Below are 27,469 nucleotides of genomic sequence, written 5' to 3' on the forward strand. Positions count from 1 at the left end.
AGATCATATGGTATTTGTCCCTCACCGCCTGGCTTATTTCACTTAGCATAATGCTCTCCAGTTCCATCCATGCCATTGCAAAGTGTATAAGCTCCTTCTTTCTCTCTGCTGCGTAGAATTCCATTGTGTAAATGTACCATAATTTTTTGATCCACTCATTTGCTGATGGGCACTTAGGTTGCTTCCAGTACTTGGCTATTGTAAATTGTGCTGCTATGAACATTGGGGTGCATAGGTTCTTTCAGATGGGTGTTTCAGGGTTCTTAGCGTATAATACCAGCAGCGGAATTGCTGGGTCAAAGGGCAGTTCCATTTTTAGTTTTCTGAGGAAATTCCATACTGTTTTCCACAGTGGCCTCACCAGTCTGCATTCCCACCAGCAGTGCACTAGGGTTCCCTTTTCTCCGCATCCTCTCCAACATTTGTTTGTTGATTTGTTTATGTTGGCCACTCTAACCGGTGTGAGGTGGTACCTCATTGTGGTTTTAATTTGTGAATGAATTCTTTATATTCTTATTTGGCAGTACCTTGCTCCTATCACCAGTATCTTTTGAAATATTATTTTAATAAGTCTCTTCATAAATTTTTGGAAAGCTTGAGATTCTTTGTCTACTTGGTCAAGACCATCTTAACTAAATTTCTGACTGCAAAATTAGCCAAGCCATAAAGGTGTTTAAAGATGACTGGGCAATTTTGCAGGTGCTACCTGAAGTGGACCAGGAATTAGAAACAGGAAGTGCACCCTTAGTGATATTTCCATGGGGAGAATGTAGGCAATTTTGTGTTTTATGATTCTTGAAAGATTTTCATAGCTGTGACTTGAACCTTTTTTTTCCTTCTTTTGCTTAATTGATAACTAATTTCCAACGTACTCTTTAAGTTTTCAAACCAGAAGAATTACGTCAGGCACTGATGCCAACATTGGAGGCACTTTACCGACAGGATCCAGAATCCCTTCCCTTTCGTCAGCCTGTGGACCCTCAGCTTCTAGGAATCCCTGTAAGTATGTGGTGGTACTTTTGATGGTGGTGGTGGTGGTGGTGGTTTATTAACATCTTCACTCAGATATAATTCACGCATTGCACAGGTCATTCATTTAAATCGTACAATTCAGTGGGTTTTCTGTATTCACAGAATTGTGTGACGATCACCACAGTCAGTTTGGGATAATTTGTATTAGCCCACAAAAGGAACCCCATACCCATAAGCAGTCACTCCCCATTTCCTTCACGACCCCCACTGCCGCTACCTGCAAACAACCATTAGTCTGCCTTCTATCTCTGGATTTGTTTATTCTGGTCACTTCATTAAATGGGGTCATACTGCATGTGGTTCTTTGTGACTGGCTTCTTTCACTTAGCATAATATTTTCAAGGTTCATCCATTTTGTAGCACAAGACAGTATTTCATTTCTTTTTATGGTCGAGCAATATTCCTTTGTGTGGTTATACCACACTATCTTTACCCATTCTTTTGTTGATAGACATTTGAGTAATTTACACATTTTTTGACTGATGACGCTAGTCCTGCTGTGAACATTAGTATACAGACTTGTGTGGTGTGTATTTATTTCTCTTGGATAAATACCTAGGAATGGGATTCTTGGGTCATATAGTTTATTTTTGTCACTTGAGTAGTAGTGGTTCATGACAGGAAAGATAGACCCAAATTAGCTTCTTCTGCTTCTAAAGTTGCCTTTACACACCAGGCTAGCAGGCTTTGTTTGAGCATTTTAAGTGATACTGAATAAGGCAATGGAGTGCTTCATGGGCCAGAAATCCATTAGGAACTTCCCTCCCTCCCCAATATTTTCTGTGGCTTTAGATGGATCACTGATGTTCTCTGGACTTAATTTCCTTATCTGTAGGTTCTTTCTAGTACTGAAATGTTAAGGGGCTTTGAACTGATTACACAGATACCGTGTGCCATAGCACCTGGAATTGCTTCTGTAGATCATCAGCCTGCCACATGGAAAGGCACTGTGGTAGCTCTTTTATTCTCTCTGTCCTCTGAGATGCTTTGTATCTCTGTAGACTAATGATTTAAAGAAGTGTTGGATATCAGTGAACTCTTCAGAAATATAGACAGGTCAGAAACTCAACATTGCCTGGAAAATTAGTGATGATTATAGGAAGATACGCCATCTACCTTAAATATTTTGGGTAATGTTGTTTGGTGTCACATGTCCTAGGATTACTTTGATATTGTAAAGAGCCCCATGGATCTTTCTACCATCAAGAGGAAGTTAGACACTGGACAGTATCAGGAGCCCTGGCAGTATGTGGATGACATTTGGCTTATGTTCAACAATGCCTGGTTATATAATCGGAAAACATCGCGGGTGTACAAATACTGCTCCAAGCTGTCTGAGGTCTTTGAACAAGAAATTGACCCAGTCATGCAAAGCCTTGGATATTGTTGTGGCAGAAAGGTAAGAAGTTTTTGCACTGATAAATACTGGGTTGACCCTGGCTGGTATGGCTCAGTGGATTGAGTGCCTGTGACCCAAAGGGCCGCTGGTTTGATGCCCAGTCTCAGGGCAAACACCTGGGTTGTGGGCAGCGCTCAAGAGGCAACCACACATTGATGCTTTTGTCCCTTTCTTTCTCCCTCCCTTCCCCTCTGTCTATAAATGAATGAGTAAATAATTTTAAAAAGTTAACATGAAAATTTACTAATTAGAATCCTGAATCATTAGGTTATAAGCTCATCTGGAGTGGAGCCTTGGTCCTTTGAGTCCCCTATGGGTGCAGACTGCCTGTCATGTACTTGTTTACCTGTGCATACCAATTCACATTAAACTCCCCTTGAGTTCTTTGGCACGTGGTGGGAGGGTATGACTGTAAAGTCTACTCACAGTGGTGAACTAATACGTTAGTAAACTACAATGGTGTTAGTTCTGTGAACTGTCTTAGAAACAGCCCGTTTTGATTAACATAAATGAGAACTAAGACTTCACTGACTTACTTAATTTGCCAATGTAAATATTCTAGTTTGTCACCCTGGCTGGTGTGGCTCAGTGGATTGAGTGCCAGCCTGCAAACCAAAGGGTTGCCAGTTCGATTCTCAATCTAGGACACATGCCTTGGTTGCAGGCCAGGTCCCCAGTAAGGGTCACAAGAGGCAACCACACACTGATGATTCTCTCCCTGTCTTTATCCCTCCCTTTCCCTCTCTAAAAATAAATAAATAAAATCTTTTTAAAAAATATTCTAGCTTGTCCTTCAGGCCTGTGTACTATTTAATGAATGGTTTCTTTTGCAGTTGGAATTTTCTCCACAGACACTCTGTTGCTATGGCAAGCAGCTGTGCACAATCCCTCGTGATGCCACATACTACAGTTACCAGAACAGGTAAGTTCGACCGTGTGGCCCATGGTTCATGTGTCTGCGTGTCTAGGGAGTGCATGCAGATGGACCAACACATGTATGGTCATGGGTCATGTGTAACTCGCTCGGAAACAACTGTACAGCACAAGTTCTGGTCTTCGCAGTTTGCATTTGTAGAATACACGAGTTCTGGCAGAAAGTGGCCTTGCATCAGATGCCTGGGCCCTGGTTCATAAAAATACTAAAGGCAAGAACCCAAAGCCTTAGGAGAGCACACAGATGTGTGAGGTGGTGGCATCGATGGGAGTACATCCCAGGCCTCACAGCTCTTAGCACTGCCCTTTCATAGCTCACCACAGCCTCGGGCAACATGGAGAAGATTTTCTAACTAATTAGTCTTTAGGTCCATGAAATGGCTGCTGGCTATCTCCTTTCCCAAAAACTACCCAGAAAATTTTTAACCCAAAATTTGTTAAGTCAGATTTATCTTTTTGGAAATGTTTTCTTTTTATGTGCGGTCTATCCCTACCTAAGTAGTGGTTTTTGATGTATGTGAAAACAGGATTCCAGAGTATTTGTTTTGCCTCCATTAAGCAAACAACAAGGACCACCTCCAAAAATATCTCTGTACCAGACTGTTTCTCACAAAGACTCACATATGACAGTGGATGGTAGAGTTCTAATGAACGAGGCACTCCCGCCTTACTTACCCCTGCCCAAATAGTGGCTATAATTACAAAAATTACACTCACTGAGCTATCTTAACCATGGTTTATCTCCTATTTTCAGTAATGGAGTGTTTACCTTGGGCTCTGAGATGGTGGTAGTGAGACTGGGCAGTTAATACTTTTTACTTCTTTAATAAAACCAAGCTCATGGTGGTGGGTTTTTTGCTGAACTTGTGTGCTACAGATGCATTTCTAGCTTTGGAAGAGTCGCTTAAACTTTTTGTTTTATTTACAAAAAGCCAGGTGCACTCTTAGTGCTTTGTAATCATTCAGACTCCATAGTTTTCTACTCAATAAAACCTGGAAAAAGTGGGCCTCATTGTTTTTAAGCACCTTACATTCAAAAAAGTAATTACCAAGATGAAATTTTTCTCATGCTGCAATCTTAATATTCATACCATTTTTGGATTTTTAACATCGGCCCACAGTGTTTGTAATCTTCGTACAAAGGAACATGTAATTGGGTTACCTGCACCACCGCTGCCTTATTAACTGTGTCAGTTGATGGTGATGATCAGTATGTAACTGTTTGTGCAGACTTTTCATTGAGAAACATTTTTTTTCTTATGTTGCTTCCTTGGGATCAAAAGGAAATTTTTTTTTCCCAAACCACAATTGTTTTTGGAAGATTTGTTCCTTGGCACTTTATATCCATAGTGGATTTTATTTTATTTTATTTTTTATTTTTATTCCAAGCAAGTGGGGAGAAGTGTGTCATTGCTAGGTAACAGGGTGGCAATTCTTCTCTCCTTAGTAGATTTATCCTCCTTTCTTCTTCTGATTATTTGCATAAATTAGCATTAATTACTAAAATGAAAGGGTGTGGGTCTGTGTAAGTGAAACTTTTTGTTTTATTTGCTGTAATCATTTGCTACTTGTGATTCCATTTGAGATATTTAATGCTAATCTGTGCTTTGCCTTGGCTTTCTGCTTTGTGTTGTCTTGTCTTGCTTTATGTTTTTTGTTGTCCTGCAATCCCTCATTTCTTCGTTTGTTTTGTGTTTTTTTTCTCCCTCATGCTTGTCGTTGTCTGCACTTGGCTTTGATTGCAAAAAAACAAAAAACAAAAACAAAACCCATACTGTGGGGCCCATAAATCTGCATCATTGAATGTCCTTGTCGCCGTTGATGACCTGCTCTCTGCTCCCGTCCCCCTCCTTGGCCTGCTGTGATTGGTGGCTTCGTTGCTTGGCTTGGGCTGTGTTGTGTGAACGGAACAGTTCACCCCAGTATGGCCTTCTTGCCGACAGGTATCATTTCTGTGAGAAGTGTTTCAATGAAATCCAAGGGGAGAGCGTTTCTTTGGGGGATGACCCTTCCCAGCCTCAAACGTAAGTAGCTGCATTATTTTGGAAAGCACCATCTTATTTCTCAGTTTGTTGTCAGGTGGTTAAGCTCAGGCTTCTAAGTGGTCTCAGATTAATGCTCTCCAGTATGGTAGCCATCACCCACAGATGTCTACTTAATACAAATTAATTAAAAGTAAGTAAAATTTAAAATTGTCTCTCACTTGCAATAGTCACGTGTTAGGTGCTCAGTAGACATCTGTGACTAATGCTGCCATCGTGGTCAGCACTGATAGAGAACATTTCCATCACAGCAGAGAGTGCTCTTAGCACTGGTGGGGGGGATACGTCGGCACTGGGGGTCATTGCAGAGAGACTTTTTTTTTTTTTTTAAACAAAGAAACGATCGGCTTCTCTCCTAACAGTTGAAAGGTTATGTAGTACAAGGGAATTTCATTATTAACTGTTTGGAGTCTAAAGGGGAATTGAACAAAACCTTACAGCCTTCTCATACAGGTTAATACAGATGCCACTATAATCATGAAGGTCATTGAACAACATAAGGGCTTTAGAAGTTTGTTTGAATGACTTAGAACTTCGTTGAGCTTTTGCCATCTTACAAGCCCTTATTTTTTGGTAAATGCCAAGAACAGTTTTCAAACATATCCTGAGCTGTCTCATTATACTAACTAAATCCTTGAGATTTAGTTAGACAGTGTTTCAAATTTGGACTGTTACTAGGAAGAAAGCTGTTTGGTGTACTTTCAATATTCTTCAGCCTCTTTTTTTACAGTTTAACCTGTGGGAAACAGAAGCAGTTCATAACATTCTAAAAAATAGGAAATTACCATGTCACTAGTAAAGTAGGGCTTCTGAGAAAAACTGGTTAATTTTTCTAAATTGGTATTTAAAGTTGCACTTTAACTTAAGTCACCATTGAAGTACGTATAGTAGAGTCATGTGTTAATCTGAAGAGTAGGTACTGGGTCCCCTTGAGCCTTATAAGAGAAGTCAGCTCTAGCCAGGTTTCCCTGGTACAGCAAAGGAAGGCAGACTTACTGTTGGTACTGTTGAGCATCTTACCACGTGCTCTAAACTTCAGGACATTGTGTATCTGACTTCGAAGAGTATAGAAACCCCCTTCTGATTTAGAGTGTAGTGGACCTAGGAGTCTACATTACTAACAGGGTCCTCTTGTGCTTCTGTCTTCAGAGTATACTCAGTGCAGCAAGGCCTTAGGCCATGTAGAGTTGTATCTCTAGGCTATAAGTAGTAGGAAATAGTTTAAATGTGAAAGTGTCCTCATTTTTGGGCAGAAGAATCAATCACAGTAGTCAGAATCGGGCCCCCTGAAGTTTATTCTAGATAGAGAATAATAAGACTGTTTAGTTTCTGTATTTGTGAAGCTGTTGAGTGTGGTGTGCCAGATTCCTGGATGGATGGGAGGCCATGTGAAAATTTAAAAATGAATAGTATCAATTAAAGAATTTTTACCCTTTAAAACTAAAATATGTGTTTTAATATTGAAATTTTCTATATTAAAAATCGACTAGACTTTCCTGAAAAATTAGTATTATTTTTAGTGGTTTAGCTGCCTCTATACACGCCATCTTTCATAGTTCGTTCTGGGGTCATTAAACTACTGAAAGGCATAAATACATAATAAGACTGGCAGGCAAGATTTAAAAAAATAAAACAATGAATTCGTGTTTCTAGTTCTTCCTGGCTTCTCCATTTCCTATAAGGAGAAATAGATTTACTATACTGTAAAGTCTTCCAAAAACACAGGCATTTATTTATGTAAATATGCACTTTGTGGGAGCCAAAAATGTACCTGTTTAATGTAACCTCAGTATCTTCTCAGGAGATTTAAATAATCCACTTACAGTATGAGATTTGTTCCTTGGGTTAGAACAGTGGTCAGAGTACTCATCTTTCAATATTGCTTTTTCTCATTTTTTTCCTTCTTTTCTCCTTAGTACAATAAATAAAGAACAGTTTTCCAAGAGAAAAAATGACACACTGGATCCTGAACTGTGAGTAGTTTTCCTTGACTAGTCAGTACAATGAGTCAGTGGACTTGGAGTTTTCTTCTTCCTTTCATTTTCTTGGTTTGCGTGGCCAATGAGATGATTCTGTGTCCTTGGGCCGAACCTACATAATGTACAGCTAGCAGACGGTGGAAGTGTGGACGGCGGCATCACAGTTAGTATGCTTTTACGTCTCACCACGTCAACCTCATCCTGGTGTTACGTAGGCCCAAGTGAAGTGCCCCCGCTGGCTCTGCTCTGGACCATGTGTTGCATCCCTGTTCTCCACATTGTCAAACAAGCTCACAGTCCCCTGCTTTGTTGGGGAAGCCTTTCAGAGCACTGAGTGGCACCAGTGTTTCAGGCATTCTGAGAACGGCTAGGATGCTCTCCGACTGATTGGGAAATTTAAGCAGCAGTGATCTTTCACTTTCCACTGCCTTTCCACAGTCACATTTAAAATTTTCACATGTAACAATTGAACTTAATTTCTCTTGAAATTTGCTCTACCTCTAACATTAAAGAGCTTTTTAAAAACTAAAAACTTTTTTAAACTATTATTTCAAGGCTTGGTTTTTGGTTTTCATTTCCAGGTTTGTGGAATGTACAGAGTGTGGAAGAAAGATGCATCAGATCTGTGTTCTTCACCATGAGATGATCTGGCCATCGGGGTAAGACATCAGTATTTTCTCTAGACTCTTCATCATGAGTTTTAACGAGTTTTTGCGTTGATTATATAGTATCTTCAAAGTTACTGTCCCTAAAAATTGTTCTTTGAATTGGTAAAAGATCATTAAAATCCAGATTTAAAACATTAAATACTCTAGAATCCAAAAATGTAGATTTTTCTCTTACGTGCATGCATTGTTTTCATCCATACACAAATTCGACTGTTTTGTATTATAAATTATTTTCTGATCTTTCTACATCGAAACTAAATGCTTTTGAAAGATCTCAGTAGAGGTAACAGGAAATCTCTTAACACCTGAAAAGTAGCAAGGAGGTCTTAGATACAATTAAATTCACCAGGTTTTAAAAGATACAGCTATAGAGGGTGCCGAGGGAGCACCTCTATTTCTCCCTCTGAGAAAATACCACACTCTGAATAGTGGTGGCCCTGGTCAGGATTTGACTTAACCATCTTTTGGGGGTTGGGTTGTAAATTTAACGTCTGTAGTAGTAGGTTACATGGCTGTAGTTCAGTCACAGTTAGAGTTACTAGATAAAGTAACTAGATACAGACTTCAGTTAACTAGCTATTCTTGGGCCCCATGTTCTGTTTCTGAATATTCTCCACATATTTGCCCAAGCTGCACATCATGGGTGACTTATGTATCAATGAGCACATTTGTATCCATTGGGACACCTTATCTGCTACTGCTGTGGGCCACCTCTCACTCTCCAAGAGTGGAGCTGATCCCAGCCCTGTTCTAAGCGAAGGGGGTATCTGTGTGTCACGTGACTCATTGGGATACGGTCTCTATCTACACTGTCTTCTGCTCTTGTCTTGGATTACTAATGCTGGTTTGAAGATCACAAGGAAAAGGAAGCTAACAAATTTCCAGAAAATAACAGGAAAATTATAATAGTTAATGTTTATATGGCTTGTCTTTAGATACAAATATTAGTGTTCCCCTTAATCTCATAGTGGGTGAGAATAATTAAGAGACTAGCAGTGATTCTTGCAATTTTAGATCAGCTAGCGATGACTTCTCATGTTTTTGTGAGAGATGAAGCATATAGCCCTGACTGGTGTGGCTCAGTGGATTGAGCACTGGCCTGTGGACCGAAAGATGTCCAGTTCAAGTACCTGTTGGGGCTCACTCCTGGGTTGCAGGCCAGGTCCCAAGGTGGGGTGTGTGAGGGGCAACCAATCGGTGTTTCTCTTGCATATCAATGTTTCTCCCTCACGTCCCCCTCTCTAGAAAACAATAAAATCTTTTTAAAATATTTTTTAAATAAGCATATGTACACATCCTTATGTAATTGCAGGAACAAAAAGAATGTACATTTTAAATCTATTGGTAATTCTGAGTATGCTTACTTACATACTTATCAGTAGCATATAGACTTGCCACTGTGATTAGCCAAAAACCAAAATTCCCGTGTTAATCTAATCCTCCATCATCTTTTCACATGTAAGCCAGTTCATATGCTCTTCACATTTCTTCATAGCTTTTGCCTGTTTCTCAATTAGTTTTTTTTCCCTTTTTTTGTTAATGGCATCTTCAAGCGCTTCACATATTATATGTATTAATTCTTATATATTTAGAAATACTTCTCCCGGGTCACCCTTCACTTTTTAACTTCATACGTACATGAGATAGACTGCGTAGTATACGTTACTTTAAATCATTCTCTAAGTTTTGTAAACGACACGTTGGTTTACATTTTAGGTTTATTTGTGATGGCTGTTTAAAGAAAACTGCACGTACTAGGAAAGAAAATAAGTTTTCTGCTAAAAGTAAGTTTTATTCTTACAGGTGCATCTTAGAGGCAAAACTGAAGCATAGTTAAGAATAAGCTATGAAATGAATTGATTTGTTTTGACCTTATGTAAAATATTTAGCCAAACTAGAAATAAGTAACTTTTCTATAATGTACTTAGATTTGAACTGTAATGTCCTTTTTGGTGTGAAATTCATTAAATATAAGAAAAACATTTTGAAGAATCAGGATTTGTAGAAGAATCTGTTTTTCTTGTTTCTCCATTTCTCCATATTTGTGGCATTTCTTAATGGGGCCCAGGTGTGAAAATACTTGTCCAAAATTGGCCATCCTTTGAGGAATTCCTTTAGCTTTGTCTATACCATTAGTGGGGGCTGCTTTTTAGACCTATGTGATCTTTTCAGTTGAGGGTTGGGAGAGGAGTGGTAGTCAAAATTTTTATCATAAAATTAATTTAACTCAAGAGTATTTGGTTTTATTTCATAAGTGCCGTTGCAGTCTTTGCTGACCTACAGGTTGCTTCTATGATTGCTGGAAAGTTTCCTATAATACCCACCTTTTAAAACTATCTTTGAAATCGAGGCAAAGTGCACATAGATATTTGTTCTATTTTTTAACTTCTGAAATTGAAGTTTTCATAATAAAAAGTTGGGGAAGTAACATGTAAAATAATAAGCACCATGGTTGCTTTAACTGCACACAAGGATGATACACACATTCATGTCTTTCGTGGGCGGGGTGCCAGGGGAATGCTTTTTAGGTGTTGACTATATTGCATACTTTAAGCAAAATCCGGTATTGGAAAAGCATAAACAGATTTGATACTGAACCTTAAGACTACACTAATAAATTTTACTTTGGTTACTGTTGAACTTTTAACTTCTATATTCCTAGGGTTGCCATCTACCAGGCTTGGCACTTTTCTAGAGAATCGTGTGAATGACTTTCTGAGGCGACAAAATCACCCTGAGTCAGGAGAAGTCACTGTTCGTGTAGTACATGCTTCTGACAAAACTGTGGAGGTCAAACCAGGCATGAAAGCAAGGTGCGTAGTAGTCTTCCCTTTCTCCTCTCGGGTCCACAATCGCTCACACACGACTACTGTCGATGATTCTCATCTGAATGAGAGGTGATTTTTCCTTCCAATCTGAATTGTGCAGGTTTGTGGATAGCGGAGAGATGGCGGAATCCTTTCCCTATCGAACCAAAGCCCTCTTTGCCTTTGAGGAGATTGACGGTGTGGACTTGTGCTTCTTTGGCATGCATGTTCAGGAGTATGGCTCGGACTGCCCCCCGCCCAACCAGAGGTAGGGTTCACTGGGGCTGCCTTCCGCTGTGTGCAGGGTTTGCAGCTACATTTAAAAGCAAAGTGATGTGCTTGGTTGGAAATGCAAATTCTTCAAGTATTGAAGTAAAACCCAAATCACAAAGTACTGCTCAATACTGCTTTTTTGTAGCATGGTAATAAGGAAAGGCTGTAAATAGCAGCCTGGAATGGGAAACAGACTTTTTTTTTTTCCCCTCTCCCAGAAAATGGGCTTACCTCTAAAGGGTGTTAAGTACCTTGCTGAGACCGTGTGTTAATGAAAGTCATGCAAATGAAGTAGAGTATGTTTTAGAATTTGTTTCCAAGACAGTTAAAGGCCAGTATAAGAATGCCACCAGAATACCTTTGGATCCATACATATTGGCTGATAATACTGTGTTTCAGGCACTGCTGGGTGCTGAGACTATACTAGAGCCATAGGTTCACTAAACTCCCTTAAAGGGTTCACAGTCTAGTCCTTTAACTAACTGTAACGCCGTGTTGACAAGGTGGGCAAAAAGCACAGAAGTGAGAGGGTGTATTTTGAGCCACGTCAATAACCCATGTGATGATCTGACTTGGTTTCTTTCTCCCCACTTGGTACAGGAGAGTGTACATATCATACCTCGATAGTGTTCATTTCTTCCGTCCAAAATGCTTGAGGACTGCAGTCTACTATGAAATCCTAATTGGATACTTAGAATATGTCAAGAAACTAGGGTAAGCATATTGATAACAAATGCCATTTTTTAAAAAAATTGATTTAAAGTAACTACCACTGTGGTATTGTGGTAAGACATAGGTTAAAACATGCAAATATATGACTTCTGGTTTTGTTTTTTTCCTCAGTTTTGTTTTCCATCTAGTAGAACTATAACCTTAATTTTGTTGGAGATCCTTTGATGTTATACCCATCACAGATTGATTTTATTTTGTTCAGTTGAGAAGTTAGGTACAGTTTGATTTGAAGGTTGGTTGTTACTCATTTGGAGCCAGAACCTTGAACTCTGTATTTGACCCTTTTCACCTGGGTATCAAAACAAAAAACAAAGGTCTGGAGATAATAAAAATTTGTCAGACTGGTTCCTTACCTTCTTTAAGGTACGTACGTGCTTGAGAATATTCACCACCTCACCTCACAGGTTATTCTTAACAATGTGCATTTTGTTTAGCTTTTATGTTGAAAATGATCCATTTTCCTTTTCTTTGTCATTATGTGCAAATTTGGGGGTTATGGGTGCTCCGAGAATAACTGGCTTCCAGGAAACCTCTAAGAAGGACTAGGCAGTGTGAGATCCATTGTTAGTGCTATGGGTTATGCCTGGTTCTGGACTGAGAATTCTGATATTGGATTGTATACTTTGTGTTGTCTTTAGGGGGAAGTTACTGGTTTCTTTACTGACTTTACCTTGTAGTTTAAAGAGTGGCATTCTTCTTAGATGGGATGATCATTTCTCTTGAATGTTCCTTTTCTTTTTGTTGTTAGTTATACCACAGGGCATATTTGGGCATGTCCCCCCAGTGAAGGAGATGACTATATCTTCCATTGCCATCCTCCTGACCAGAAGATACCCAAGCCCAAGCGACTGCAAGAGTGGTACAAAAAGATGCTTGACAAGTCCGTGTCTGAGAGAATTGTCCATGACTACAAGGTCAGGACAAGTGGGGGAGAGGTGGTGGTGGAAATTCCCTACGCCTGCCGCTCTGTATTCTGTCACTTAACTCTCTTAAAAATCTTCTCTTCTCCCTCCTTCCATGTAATGTATAAAATTATGCTAATTTGGTAAAATGTTTTTATTTTGCCTGAATTAGTAAGATGAAGTGCACCTGACAAAATGTTTATTACAAAATCTAGTCAGTTGAGTATTAGCAATGTAAAATATTCTTTTTTCTATAGTCAGACTTTCTTAAGAAAAACTAGCCTTTCAAAGAGTCTTAGATCAACAAATTTGTTTCAAAGGTGTGGCAAATAAAAAATGGCTATTCTTAATAGCCATTTTGATTCTAAGTTCTCTCATAAAAAGAACTTCAATTGCTGAATTCTGTTTTTACTCTTGGAGAGGAAATCATCAGTTGGGTGTTTTCCCAGCAGCACAGCAGATCACTCTGCAGCCATACAGTTTCCAGTATTTATAGTTGGACTTGTGTTGAACAGATTTCTTAGTGAAAGCTGCTGGAACTCCAAGGATGGGTGCAAGGTAGGCGAGCCTCACACTGTGCTGCCTTTGTCATCAGGAGTGGTAAAGGCCACGTGTGAATTATGATGCCTTTGCCATTGGTCCTGGCAGGACCACTTAGTTATAAGAAGGCAGAAAATCTTCCTGCCTTCGTGGGTAGAGGAAAGGCAAAAACCAGAAATACTGGCATAAGATGTCCATTTTTACTGTTTATGGCACTAAATGTTTTCCCAGGCATGGTGCTTAGATATAATATCTCTGCCACCATTTTAGAAGACATTTTAATCCTTGGTGTTTCGTGTATCCATTAGCTATGACTGCTACTATATAGTATAAATTTTTTTAATAGAAATTTAATTTGTACATGGATATTTTCACAGGATATTTTTAAACAAGCTACTGAAGATCGATTAACAAGTGCAAAGGAATTGCCCTACTTTGAAGGTGATTTCTGGCCCAATGTTCTGGAAGAGAGCATTAAGGAACTGGAACAGGAGGAGGAAGAGCGGAAGCGAGAGGAAAATACCAGCAATGAAAGCACAGATGTAAGGGCTTTTTATTTTCCTTTCCAATTTCTACCTTGATTCTCGTCTATAATCCAGAAGTGAGCTTAAACTTCAGCTTGGTCTTAAAGCTCTCAGGTGTGAAAGAGCTCTTTGAATTAGGCAAGAAATGTTGGCTAAGTTACTAAGGTTCTATTTCGGTGGTTTTAAACCTTTTTATCGTCAAAACACCTTTATAAATAGAATCCTGGTTTCCAGTATGGAAATAGAAAGGAAACCCTGAATACTAGTTTCTGTAAAGGTCCAAGGTATGGGTATTTTGGGCCTTGCAGGACATATATTGTCTTTTTTATTTTTAACATACTTAAGTGGAACAACGAAACTGATATTTCTCTCTGCATTCCTCTTTCTCTCTCAAATCAATGATTTTTTTTTTTTAAGAACTCTTTATGGAAAAAAAAAAAAGAACTCTTTATGGCCTTGTCATTTAAATTCATTGATAGTTTTGGAGTAGACCCATAAAACTCTAGAATGTGAGTGGAAAGAAATGAATCCAAGTATTCAGCTCTCCACTTCCGTGTGCCCTTCACTGCCACACACTGCCACCTTCCCCATCCTCGATTCTGGGATAGGGTTGCTTGATCTGAGGGGTCTCCAAACTACAGGGCTCTTCTGGTCACAGAGCTGAGGTTGCCATGGCCTTAATGGAGGGTCTTAATGCAGGGATTCTTCACTAGGAGATAACTGATACTTTAAATAGCAACTTAAAAGTATAAAGAGGGTGAGCACAGAGCAGTTGGTGGAAGGTATAATACATACGAACTCTAGTTTCAAAGAAAGAGGTCTTTTTGCCATTTGTATTACTCAAATCACTTCCTAACAAAACATTGACATTTTTTTCTCTCCTTCATGCTGTCCTGCAGGTGACAAAGGGAGACAGCAAAAATGCTAAGAAGAAGAACAATAAGAAAACCAGCAAAAACAAGAGCAGCCTGAGTAGGGGCAACAAGAAGAAGCCAGGCATGCCCAACGTGTCCAATGACCTCTCGCAGAAACTGTACGCCACCATGGAGAAACATAAAGAGGTAAGGCGGAGCCTTCAAGAATGGGAGAAAAGCAGGTTGGCACTTGGCCTAAGCACCATATTGGAAATTCAGAAGGAAGGAGTCACTTGAATAAGAAAGAAGAGGGTGGCTAGAGTGGGTGCTACGAACAGGAAATGATGGTCTCTTTGATTTGCAGCTATTATAAATATAGATGGTGTTGGATCTTTGCTTACATCATCATGGACTGTATATATAGTGGTGGCCCCATAAGATTATAATGAAACTGAACAATTCCTGTCGCCTATCATTGTCTCAGCCATTACAATGTCACACATAGCGCAGCACGTGGCTTACAGCTGTGGTGGTGCTGGTGTAAACAGACCTGAGGCGCTGAAGTTGCACAAACCGTTCTTGTTAAATTAACAGTGGCTGGGCTTTCTCTGAACAGACCTCGTATACTACCTAGCTTTGCCTAGTGACTTCCGCACAACGACTAGTTCGCCTACTGACACGTTTTGTAGAACATTTCCCAGTTGCGAAGCAGCACATGACTGTATTTTGAAACCATAAGCTTAGTGTATCAGTGGGTATGTCAGTTCATTGTACAGGAGATGGGCTTGTTGGATATGTTTGCTGTTCTGTTTTAAACCAAGCTCCTTAGAACACCATTGGTCATTCCAGTTTGTTATAACAGATCTTGGGCAAAACCAATTAATAAAAATGGTGACTGTTGTCCTTCCTGAAAGTGAATTGAGAAGTGGAGAGAATTGAAGAAAAGTTAAACTTTTGTAACTAGTAACCTCTTCTCAGAGAAGTTAAAACTCTGAATTGTTTCATTATTTATCTATTTGTTGCTGTGGGGTGTGTTGGTGCTTTTCTTTTCAACATCATCATTGGTGTGATGAGAAGTCTTAAAGGGTGATTCATGTCCGATTTTGAACATCTCTGTTCGACACTGTTCAGAGATGCACGATCAAGTTCTTCTTAAGAAGTGGTGTTGGAGAGGGAGAGGGAGCTGAAGGCGTAAGTATGGAGTTAGAACCAAATTAAAGAAGCAGTCTCCGGGAGAGTAGTTATGGCAGAAACCTTTTTCAGAGAGTTATTTCTTGTAATGGTGCTCAACCTATTACAGCTTTCCTGAGGGTCTTTTTCCATATGCCAGTGCTCTGCCCCCTGCCTTTGCTGTCAAAGCCCAACAAACTAAGGACAGCAGGCCAGCTTACAGTGGTAGAGGCCTAACTTATCTCAGCCGTGCTAGTGAAATGGAAGGCTTCCTCAGTTCTCGTGAGTGCCTCACTTAGATAATAATTACTAGCTATTTAGAGCGATATGTAGCAGTAACAGAGCAATTGGGAAAGGCCCTATTGTGATGGGTTTTACTTAAATAGTGGATACGTTTGAGACTCTGTTTAGTCTGAAGGTGTAGGTAGTAGTCACCTGTTAGGAATTAGACTACAAGGTGTCGATCGATTCAGGTAATTTCAGGTGTCATGCCTGGGGAGTGGCATAGAGTGGAATCAGTCATGGTGGCTACCATTAGAGGGGTGGCTGTGGTGAAGATTTTCTAGGGAGTCATCAGATGGTTTTGTTTGCCTCTGTTTTGAATGAGTTAGGCAGTCCCCACTTGCTACAGCAGTGCCTCTGTGTCACATTTCAAGCGCTCTTTCTTGCTTCATCAGTGCTTCCTGTGAGCCACAATCCGAAACCCAATACTCCTTACAAGGTCGAACACCCATCCAAGTCCTCCCTTGATGCTGTTAACTTCTGGCATCTGTGTTATATGTGTCTATATTTTCAGTGTGTGCTCTCCTGTCCTGTATTTTTTTTTTTTTTCTAGAAATGTATCTTATCTTAAAATACTCTTTGTTTTATGCAAACATTGCTTCCCAAGTATATTTTAAGTCTTAACTGCAGTTTGCACAGGTCAGTCTCTGAAAGCTGGTTAGAAGATAGAGGGCAATACAGCACTTGCTCACAACATCCTGATCTCATGAAAGTAGCATTTTATATTTTATTAGGTTAATCAGAGTTTATAGTTATATACTCATTCATTTCAAATACTACTCACATATACCAGCTTCCTGTTGCAGCCTTTCTGCTAGTGGATATGGGAATTAATGGTTATTGGGTGTTTTCAAACTTGGGTGAACAAAAGCTTTGCTGCTTCCACAGCAAGAAATAAGGAGGTTTTCCGACGGGGGGTGGGGGGATGGTTTACCTTTCCTGCCCCTGCCAACTTTTTTTTTTCCCCCCAAACTTAAAGGAAAGTTGTATGAAGGACCCCCTTCCACATCCTTCATTTGGAGTCACCATTTGTTAACATTTTGCTACGTTTTCTGTATCTCTTCTCTATTTCAGCAAATACCTTCTGAGAAACCAGACAATTCCTGCATGGCCAGAGTATGGTTTTGCTTTCAGGAAACTTAGTCCAGTGTCACCATCTCACGTCTGGTCCTGATGGGCTCTAGTCTAGGAGTCTGTGCCGCGACGAACAGACTCAGTTCCTGGCCTGCCTTTCAGAGCACAGGCCAATTGTTTTTGAGAATTTCCCCCATTTTGGATTTGTCCGATTTTTTTCCCCTCATAATAAGATTTAGATTAAACCACAGATTGCTTCTCAAAAGTAGACCTCTCTGAAGCACAGTGTCCACTGTCCATGAGCTGTACCTGCTGACCTGTTCCATTCTTATTTTGAAAGAATTCTTGAAGGAGGTAGAAAAGATCAGATGTAGATTTTAGGCCTATTAGTCTCAGAGAAGAGATCGGAGACATGTGAAGCAGGAGGGAGGGCTATATCACTAACTCTGTTCATCAGCCTCACAGGCATCCAGTCACACTCACCTGTCTGCTGTTACTGATCCAGCACCACATGGCACTCTGGATCCAGAGTCAGAATGAGTGCGTCTGTTTTGCAGGTCTTCTTTGTCATTCGCCTCATTGCCGGCCCTGCCGCCAACTCCCTGCCTCCCATCGTGGATCCTGACCCCCTCATCCCCTGCGATCTGATGGATGGGCGGGATGCCTTTCTCACCCTTGCAAGAGACAAGCACCTGGAGTTCTCATCCCTCCGAAGAGCCCAGTGGTCCACCATGTGCATGCTGGTGGAGCTGCACACCCAGAGCCAGGACCGCTTTGTCTACACCTGCAATGAGTGCAAGCACCACGTGGAGACACGCTGGCACTGCACCGTCTGCGAGGTAGGCCCCAGGTGTCAGGGAGGGGAGGGCGCTGAAGGGTGGTGAGTGCTAGAAGGCAGGTAAGCAGGGCCTGGCCTCGTATTTGAGGGGTAGAACTAAAGGGGCTTTTGAGCTCCAGCAGAATTTGTAAAATGTTTTTGAATGACTTCAACCTTGGGGAGCTTACCTGTACCTATGTTGTCTTTTCCCAGGATTACGATTTGTGTATCACCTGCTATAACACTAAAAACCATGACCACAAAATGGAGAAACTAGGGCTTGGCTTAGATGATGAGAGCAACAACCAGCAGGCTGCAGCCACCCAGAGCCCAGGAGACTCTCGCCGCCTGAGCATCCAGCGCTGCATCCAGTCTCTGGTCCATGCCTGCCAGTGCCGAAATGCCAATTGCTCCCTGCCCTCCTGCCAGAAGATGAAACGGGTTGTGCAGCACACCAAGGGTTGCAAACGGAAAACCAATGGAGGGTGCCCCATCTGCAAGCAACTCATCGCCCTCTGCTGCTACCATGCCAAGCACTGCCAGGAGAACAAGTGCCCTGTGCCGTTCTGCCTAAACATCAAGCAAAAGCTCCGGCAGCAGCAGCTGCAACACCGGCTCCAGCAGGCCCAGATGCTCCGCAGGAGGATGGCCAGCATGCAGCGGACTGGTGTGGTGGGGCAGCAGCAGGGCCTGCCTTCCCCAACTCCTGCCACTCCAACCACGCCGACCAGCCAACAGCCCACCACCCCACAGACGCCCCAGCCCCAGCCCCCCTCTCAGCCTCAGCCCACCCCTCCCAACAGCATGCCACCCTACTTGCCCAGGACTCAAGCTTCTGGCCCTGTGTCCCAGGGTAAAGCACCAGGCCAGGTGACCCCTCCAACCCCTCCTCAGACTGCTCAGCCACCGCTTCCGGGGCCCCCACCCGCAGCAGTGGAAATGGCGATGCAGATTCAAAGGGCAGCTGAGACACAGCGCCAGATGGCCCACGTGCAGATATTTCAAAGGCCAATCCAGCACCAGATGCCCCAGATGACCCCAATGGCCCCCATGGGTATGAACCCACCTCCCATGGCCAGAGGTCCCAATGGGCATTTGGAGCCAGGGATGGGCCCCACTGGGATGCAGCAACAGCCACCGTGGGCCCAAGGAGCATTGCCTCAGCCCCAGCAGCTACAGTCTGGGATGCCAAGGCCAGCCATGATGTCGGTGGCCCAACATGGTCAGCCCTTGAACATGGCTCCCCAACCAGGATTGGGCCAGGTCGGTGTGAGCCCTCTCAAACCAGGCACTGTGTCTCAACAAGCCTTACAAAACCTTTTGCGGACTCTCAGGTCTCCCAGCTCTCCCCTACAGCAGCAACAGGTGCTTAGTATCCTTCATGCCAATCCCCAGCTGTTGGCTGCATTCATTAAGCAGCGGGCTGCCAAGTACGCCAACTCAAATCCGCAACCCCTCCCTGGGCAGCCTGGCATGCCCCAGGGCCAGCCAGGGCTGCAGCCTCCTGCCATGCCAGGTCAGCAGGGGGTCCACTCCAATCCAGCCATGCAGAACATGAATCCCATGCAGGCAGGTGTCCAGAGGGCTGGCCTGCCCCAGCAACAACCACAGCAGCAGCTCCAGCCGCCCATGGGAGGGATGAGCCCTCAGGCTCAGCAGATGAACATGAATCACAACACCATGCCTTCACAGTTCCGAGACATCTTGAGACGACAACAGATGATGCAGCAGCAGCAACAGGGAGCAGGGCCAGGAATTGGCCCTGGGATGGCCAACCACAACCAGTTCCAGCAACCCCAAGGAGTTGGCTACTCCCCACAGCAGCAGCAGCAACAGCAACGGATGCAGCATCATATGCAACAGATGCAACAAGGGAACATGGGACAGATGGGCCAGCTCCCCCAGGCCTTGGGAGCCGAGGCAGGAGCCAGTCTGCAGGCCTATCAGCAGCGACTCCTTCAGCAACAGATGGGGTCCCCTGCTCAGCCCAACCCCATGAGCCCACAACAACATATGCTCCCAAATCAGGCTCAGTCCCCACACCTACAAGGCCAGCAGATCCCTTCTTCTCTCTCCAATCAAGTGCGCTCTCCCCAGCCTGTCCCTTCTCCACGGCCGCAGTCTCAGCCCCCCCACTCCAGCCCTTCCCCAAGGATGCAGCCTCAGCCTTCTCCACACCACGTCTCCCCACAGACCAGTTCTCCACATCCGGGACTGGTAGCAGCCCAAGCCAACCCCATGGAACAAGGGCATTTTGCCAGCCCGGACCAGAATCCAATGCTTTCTCAACTCACTAGCAATCCAGGCATGGCAAACCTCCATGGTGCAAGCGCCACAGACCTGGGACTCAGCACCGATAACTCGGACTTGAATTCAAACCTCTCACAGAGTACACTAGACATACACTAGAGACACCTTGTAGTATTTTGGGAGCAAAAAAATTATTTTCTCTTAACAAGACTGTTTTGTACTGAAAACAATTTTTTTGAATCTTTCTTAGCCTAAAAGACAATTTTCCTTGGAACACATAAGAACTGTGCAGTAGCTGTTTGTGGTTTAAAGCAAACATGCAAGATGAACCTGAGGGATAATAGAATACAAAGAATATATTTTTGTTATGGCTGGCTACCACCAGCCTTTTTTTCCCTTGTGTGTGTGGTTCAAGTGCGCACTGGGAGGGGGCTGAGGTCTGTGAAGCCACCCACGTGCTCCTGCCTTGCACCTCCAATAGGTTTTATTATTTTTTTTAAATTAATGAAAATATGTAATATTAATAGTTATTATTTACTGGTGCAGATGGTTGACATTTTTCCCTATTTTCCTCACTTTATGGAAGAGTAAAAAAGAACATTTCTAAAACCAGAGGACAACGGGGGTTAATGTTACTTTAAAATTACATTCTATATATATATATATATATATATATAAATATATATAAATATATATTAAAATACCAATTTTTTTTCTCTGGGTGCAAAGATGTTCATTCTTTTAAAAATGTAAAAAAAAAAAAAAATTCTCTTTCCTCCCCTCAAGTCAACTTTTGTGCTCCAGAAAATTTTCTATTCCGTAAGTCTGAGCGTAAAACTTCAAGTATTAAAATAATTTGTACATGTAGAAAGAAAAGTGACTTTTTCAAAATATACAGGGGCAGCTGCCAAATTGATGTATTATATACTGTGGTTTTGTTTCTCGGAAGAATTTTTTTCGTTATTTTTACATCTAACAAAGAAAAAAATTAAAAAGAGGGTAAGAAACGATTCCAGTGGGATGATTTTAACATGCAAAACGTCCCTGGGGTCTCTGCTTTGCTTGCTTTCTTCCTCCTCACCCTGCCCCCCCACCCGACACACACACACACTTTCTGTAAAACTTGAAAATAGAAAGCAAAAACCCTCAACTGTTGTAAATCATGCAATTAAAATTGATTACTTATAAATATGAACTTTGGATCACTGTATAGACTGTTAAATTTGATTTCTTATTACCTATTGTTAAATAAACTGTGTGAGACAGCTAACTTCTTGTCGTCACATCTTTGTCTCAGAAGGCATCAGTTTAAGTCCCCGATGCATAGTGGTCAGAGGAAAAAGCAAAAGCACTAGCTAATAGCCTCCCTATATAGATTTATGAATTTATAAATGGGCTTTGTAAATGTCTCCAACGCTCAGAGAAAAACACTACAAGTACCAGCCCAATGTCAATTTTATCAATTTGAATTGATATTAATTAGCTTTTAAAATCTTGCTATGGGGACCTTCTTACATGGTCCCCTGTAGATGACCTCAAGGTCCTCCAATCGACCTTACTTTACAGGGAATAAAATAAGCACTTCAGTTACCCAGTTTCTTGAAACAGCAATACTTAAACCTGGGGCTACAATACATCTTCTATCACGCTCGGTTTTTCTTAAGTGCCAATGAGATGTCAGTGGGGGCGGGAGGGATGAAGTAGTAAGAAAGAAAAGTGTGGAAATAAGACCTGAAAAGCTAAGATTAATTACAAGAGTGAGTCCAGTACTTCTCCAGCCGTTAACAGAGCGATTACTACTGGTCCTCCCTCTAACTTCATATTAATTACATTGGCCATGAACGAGTTTGAAAAATGAGAATACTGTTTGCAAGCTGCTTCGGCATCATTTGGCAGGTTGTCTTTTGTCATAGAGGTTGATACTATACATGATAGTCTGCTGAGGGCCAGAGAGAGTCCAGTAGAGTTATTCCAACTCCTTTTTTTTTTTTTCTATTTTTGTATTACCAAAAATGATAAGTACTTTAAGGTGAGGTGAACTTGCACACCAAGTATTTTTAGAGCCCAACCCAGAAAAGGTATCAAGCGCACACACCTGCCTCAGGTCAGTGGTCCAGCAGATGCACATGAAGCACCTATGTTCTGTGCCAGACCAGACAGCACAAGCACAGGACGCAGCCCTACCCTCAAGCCATTTTGAGATCCAGAAAAGAGAATGATGCTGAAATACGCTGGAATGGAAAATGTTAGAAGATACTAGCAGGAACAAGATGCATCAAGTAAGGGGAAAACCTGGCCAATGAGAAGGGGGGGGGCAGGGTCTGGAAAGGATTGTATTTCAACTGAACCTTGGAGGGGAAATGGATGGGAAAAAATGGAGGAGCGAGAAGAAACTACCCCCGCTCCCAGAAGAGTGCCCAATAAGGTCCTGTTCAGGAAAGAGCTCATACCCACTTGGCTGAGACCAGATTGTAGGACATGGTCCCTGTTACAAGGAGACCCCCCTTTTGCTTTCTGTTAATTAGAGACACAAGAGTGATCTGAGTGAGCCACCAAAGGGGAAATTCTCACCCATTTTCAAGCAGTAAATTACCAGCTGTTAACAGCGCTAGCCTTTTTGACTAGACCTCTAGGTCGGAGCATTAGACCACATTTCACTGCAATGTTATAAGGAACTGAGGACTGAGGGCGGAACACTTACTGAGTGGGGAAGAGGAAAAAGCTGTCCTCACCCAGACCAGAGGTAGTCCTAGGGAAGGGCAACATACAGATGATTCTAGAGTCTGGAATACAAGAATGTGATCTCAGTACTGTCGCAGTGAAAAGCTGGGAAGAGCTAAAAGCCACAAGTCTCCAATTGGGCTGTTACTAACATCAAACCTGGGGTCTAGCAGTCTTCCAGGGGCTCTCAATGACTTAGCTTACTAAATCCACCACAACAGCCCTGACTGATGGATGAGAAAACTACAGCTCTGATGAAACAACTTGGTCAAGATTGCACCCCCAATCAAGTCAAAGTTTTGTCAGGCTCCAAACCCTTTCTTCTCCATAATCTTTATCTTTCATACTGTAGAGAAGCCCTAGTGACGGCTGCAAATTAACTAACACATAGGACATGTGTCCTGTCCCAAGCAAATTCAAAATACTAAAAACTGAAAGGGGACGGGACTATGGAATGAAAGGTAAGCTCTCCAGGCTTCTTTTACAACCAAGGAAACTGATCTCCAGACTGAAGTTTTCCTGGAATGTTACATTCATGATGATGTCACCTTAGTTAAAGAGCACACAGGCCAGCATCAAAAAGTAAAATATTTAGGCATAAACTTAGCAAAAGAAGTGCAAGACTTGTACGCTGTAAACTGCAAAACATCATTGAAAGAAATTCAAGGCCTAAATAAATGAAAACATTCATGGATGGGAAGACCTAATGTTAATAATGTACTATTCTCCATACTGATCTAGAAATTCAATGAAATCCCTATCAATACATCTGCTGGCTGCTTTTTGTTTTTCCTTAGGGAAATTGACATGCTGATTTTCAAACTCAAATGGAAATGCAAAGAAGCAAAAATAACCAAAACAATCTTTAAGTATAAATTTGCTGCACTCACACTTCACAATTTCAAAACAAACCACAAAGCTACAATGATCAAGACTATTGCCCTGTATAGTGTGGCTCAGTGGATTGAGTGCCAGCCTGCAGGCCAAAGGGTCACCGATTCGATTCCTAGTCAGGGCACATGCCTGGGTGGGGGGCCAGATCCCCAGTTAGGGGCACACAAGAGGCAACCACACATTGATGCTTCTCTCCCACTTCTCCCTCCCTTCCCGTCTCTCTAAAACTAAATAAATAAAATCTTTTTTTTTTTAAAGACTATACCAATGGCATAAAAAAGACATTTAGATCAATGGAATAGGGTTCAGAAACAAATCCATACATTTATGGCCAACTGATTTTTAATAAGGGTGCCAAGACAACCCAATGGGAAACAAAAGTCTTTTCAACAAATACTGCTGGGACATCTAGATACCGGCATTCAAAAGAATGAAGTTGGACTTTTAACTCAAACCAAATATAAAAATTAACCTAAATGTAAGAGCTAAAACTACAAAAATACCTAAGAAAACATAGGTATAAATCTGCAGGACCTTGGGCTAGGCAACAGTTACGTACATACGGCGCCTACAGCACGAGCAACAAAAAACCCTGACTTCATCAAAATTAAAAGCTTCTGTGCGTCAAAGGACAATGTCAGGAAAGTGAAAAGTCAGCCCACAGGAGAGAGTCTGTGTGTCCAGACCATACAAAGACAACCCAGTGAAAAATAGGCAAAGGATTTAAATAGATATTTCTCCAAAGATGATATACAAGTGGCCCGATACACATATGGAAAGATGTTCAAGATCATTAGTCGTTAGGGAAACACTAATAACTGAAAGCACAATGAAATACTACCCCATACCTACTGGGATGACTATAATCAAAAAGACAGACGACGGGTGCCACTCAGGAAGCGGCGAGGCTGGAACCCTCACCCACTGCTGGCAGGAATGTAAAATGGTGCAGCCACTTTGGGGAACTGTAGCAATTCCTCTAAAAAGTTAACTATTTGTATTTGTAAGGATGATTTGCACACTACGAAAAACTTATTCCAATAAATATTTGTCCATGGCATAGAAAAAAATTATATAGAGTTACTGTATGACCTAGCAATTCCAGTCCTTGATATATACACAAGAGAAATGAAACCATGTTCACACAAAAACTTGTGCACAAACGTTCGTGTCGGCATTATGCATAATGTTGAAATAGTAACCCAAATGTCCATCACCTGATGAATGGATAGTCACACAACGGGCCATTATTCAACCACTAAAAGGAATGAAGTACTCATGCAACAATACGGATGAACTTTGAAAACGTTATGATCAGTGAAGCCAGACACAAAGGCCACATATTGTATAATTCTATTCATATAAAATGTCCAGAATAGGCCCTGGCTTGGTAGCACAGTTGGTTCAAGCGTCATCCTAATATTCCAACGTTGTGGGTTCACTCCCTGGTCAGGACACATACAAGAAATCAACCAATGAATGCATAAATAAGTGCATTCAACAACAAATCGAGGTTTCTCTCCCTTCCTTTCTCTCTAAAATAAGTTTTAATAATTTAAAATTGTTTAAAAGTCCAGAATAGACAAATCCAGAGACAAAAAGTCACTTAGTGGTTGCCAGGGGCTGGACAAAGTAGAGAATGAGGAGTGACTACTAATGGGTATAGGGTTTCTTTTTGGAGTGATGAGAATGTTCTGGAATTAGATAGTGGTTATGATTACACAACTCTGAATATACTAAAAACCACTGAACTATAAGCCTTAAAAGGGCAAATTTTATGGTATGTGAATTATATCACAATTAATCGAAAAGGAGGCAACAGTCAATAAAACGATTATATAAAATTGTGTTAATGAAAATATGTTGTAAACTAGAAAGCACTGTTGTGTATATATGTTATTTCTTTCCCTCCAGGAGGCTGTCAATCAATTAGCCAAAAGGAGCCAATTTACATTTTAATCCCTATAAGGATGACAGAGAGATTTCTGGCCAGGATTTTGGGGCTTTCCTCCTAGTTCCCACACAGAAGATGGCCTGATGGCAGCTGCGGAAAACAAAGGGCAGAGATGGCTGTTTGTGTCCTAGCAACAGGACAAGCACCATATATGGCCTACTGACAAAGGCTCCGTGAGAGGAAGCAGTAGCTGGTGACTTAGGACAGCAGCCTCCAGACCTCAGGGCTACCAGGTGGTCATAGGCAGAAACAAAAGCAAAATGTAGGAAAGGAGAAAGAAAACACAGCTCAGCTAAAGAGTGTAAGATTGGACATTCCTGTTCAAGTAGCAAACGCCGTGCTGAAAGGCAGGCCAGGGTGCAGACCTGTGCCAAATGCCATCTGGGGAGTGGCATTGGTGAGGAGACATTCGCTACTCCAACAATTGGAACCAGAGATGAAAAATAGCGTCTGAAATGGAAAATTCACTGAATGGGGTTAACGGAAGAGTAAACCCCGAAGGAAGTGATGGTTGGCGAGTTTATTTTTTTAATGTAATGGAATTTTTATTTATTCAATTTTAGAGAGGGGGAAAGGAGGGAGAAAGAGAAGGAGAGAAACATGATCCCTTGCCTCTCACATGCCCCCACCTGGGGACCTGGGCCACAGCCCAGGCATGTGCCCTGACCAGCAAACAAACCACTGACCTTTCAGTTCACAGGCTGGTGCTCAGTCCGCTGAGCCACACCAGCAAAGGCAATGATTGGTGAATTTAAATGTAAGACAATGGAAACTATCTAAAATAAATCAGAAAAAAGAAGACTGAAGGAAATTAACAGAGCCTCTGTGGGGTAGTATCAAGCAATCTAACACATGTATAATTAAAGTTCCAGAAAAAAGGAGGGAAAAAAATTGGTTTTTTTGGTGTGTGGATTCATTTCCATTCCATTGATTCCTGTGCATGCCGTGACCAGGGACCAAACCCGCAACTTTGGTGTATCGGGACAGTGCTCTAACCAACTGAGCCATCCGGCAGGGCCAGAAAAAATTTTTAATGACAGAAGTTTCCAAATTTGATGCAAACCATAAATTCACTGATCTTAGAAGCTCAATGGACCCTAAGCAGCATAAACACATAGAAAATCACATCGTAGTCAAAGCCTGTGTGAGGATGCCCCATGGACCCAGACAGTGAAGGCGGGACTGACGGCGGAAGAGGGGGGTGGGCTGGGTGGAGGGGTCAAAAGGGAAAAAAATTGGGACAACTGTAATAGAATAAACAATTTAAAAAAGTGCTTTATACAAAAAAGAAAAAGAAATCATACCAAGATCAATTATAATAAAATTGTTGAAAAACAGTACTAAAGAGAAAGTCTTAAAAGCAGCCAGAAGATATAGATACATTATGGAACAAAGATAACTGTAAATTTATCACCAAAACTGTGCAGCTAGAAAACAATGGAAAAAAAAACAAAACAAAAAACCTGTCAACCGAGAATTCTACAACCAGAGAAAATAACCTTCAAAAATGAAGGCAAGTAGATTTTTCAAATGGAATTTTTTAAATTACCACATTAATGCAAAAAGATAACAGGGCAAAGGACAAAAGATAATAAAAAAAGGAAAAACAAATAGCAAGATGT

General features: G+C 41.6%; 1 protein-coding gene across 2 annotated transcripts in view; it reads left to right on the top strand.

The window, feature by feature from the left end:
• The window catches only part of EP300 (E1A binding protein p300), a 68,498-nt gene extending 46,950 nt beyond the window's left edge, over positions 1-21,548 (top strand). For both annotated transcript variants that reach the window (XM_024579053.3, XM_024579054.3), the window contains 15 exons: positions 881-999; positions 2,192-2,431; positions 3,265-3,353; positions 5,308-5,388; positions 7,323-7,379; positions 7,967-8,044; positions 9,770-9,837; positions 10,716-10,866; positions 10,982-11,128; positions 11,734-11,847; positions 12,614-12,779; positions 13,685-13,849; positions 14,731-14,892; positions 17,769-18,050; positions 18,242-21,548. In XM_024579053.3, the coding sequence (XP_024434821.2) occupies positions 881-999; positions 2,192-2,431; positions 3,265-3,353; positions 5,308-5,388; positions 7,323-7,379; positions 7,967-8,044; positions 9,770-9,837; positions 10,716-10,866; positions 10,982-11,128; positions 11,734-11,847; positions 12,614-12,779; positions 13,685-13,849; positions 14,731-14,892; positions 17,769-18,050; positions 18,242-20,437 (4,115 nt within the window). In that variant the 3' untranslated portion in view covers positions 20,438-21,548. The remainder of the gene's footprint in view (positions 1-880; positions 1,000-2,191; positions 2,432-3,264; positions 3,354-5,307; positions 5,389-7,322; positions 7,380-7,966; positions 8,045-9,769; positions 9,838-10,715; positions 10,867-10,981; positions 11,129-11,733; positions 11,848-12,613; positions 12,780-13,684; positions 13,850-14,730; positions 14,893-17,768; positions 18,051-18,241) is intronic.
• Positions 21,549-27,469: the final 5,921 nt, after the last annotated feature.

This window comes from Desmodus rotundus, chromosome 3, assembly GCF_022682495.2.
Source record: "Desmodus rotundus isolate HL8 chromosome 3, HLdesRot8A.1, whole genome shotgun sequence".
In the NCBI taxonomy this organism is placed as follows: Eukaryota; Metazoa; Chordata; class Mammalia; order Chiroptera; family Phyllostomidae; genus Desmodus; species Desmodus rotundus.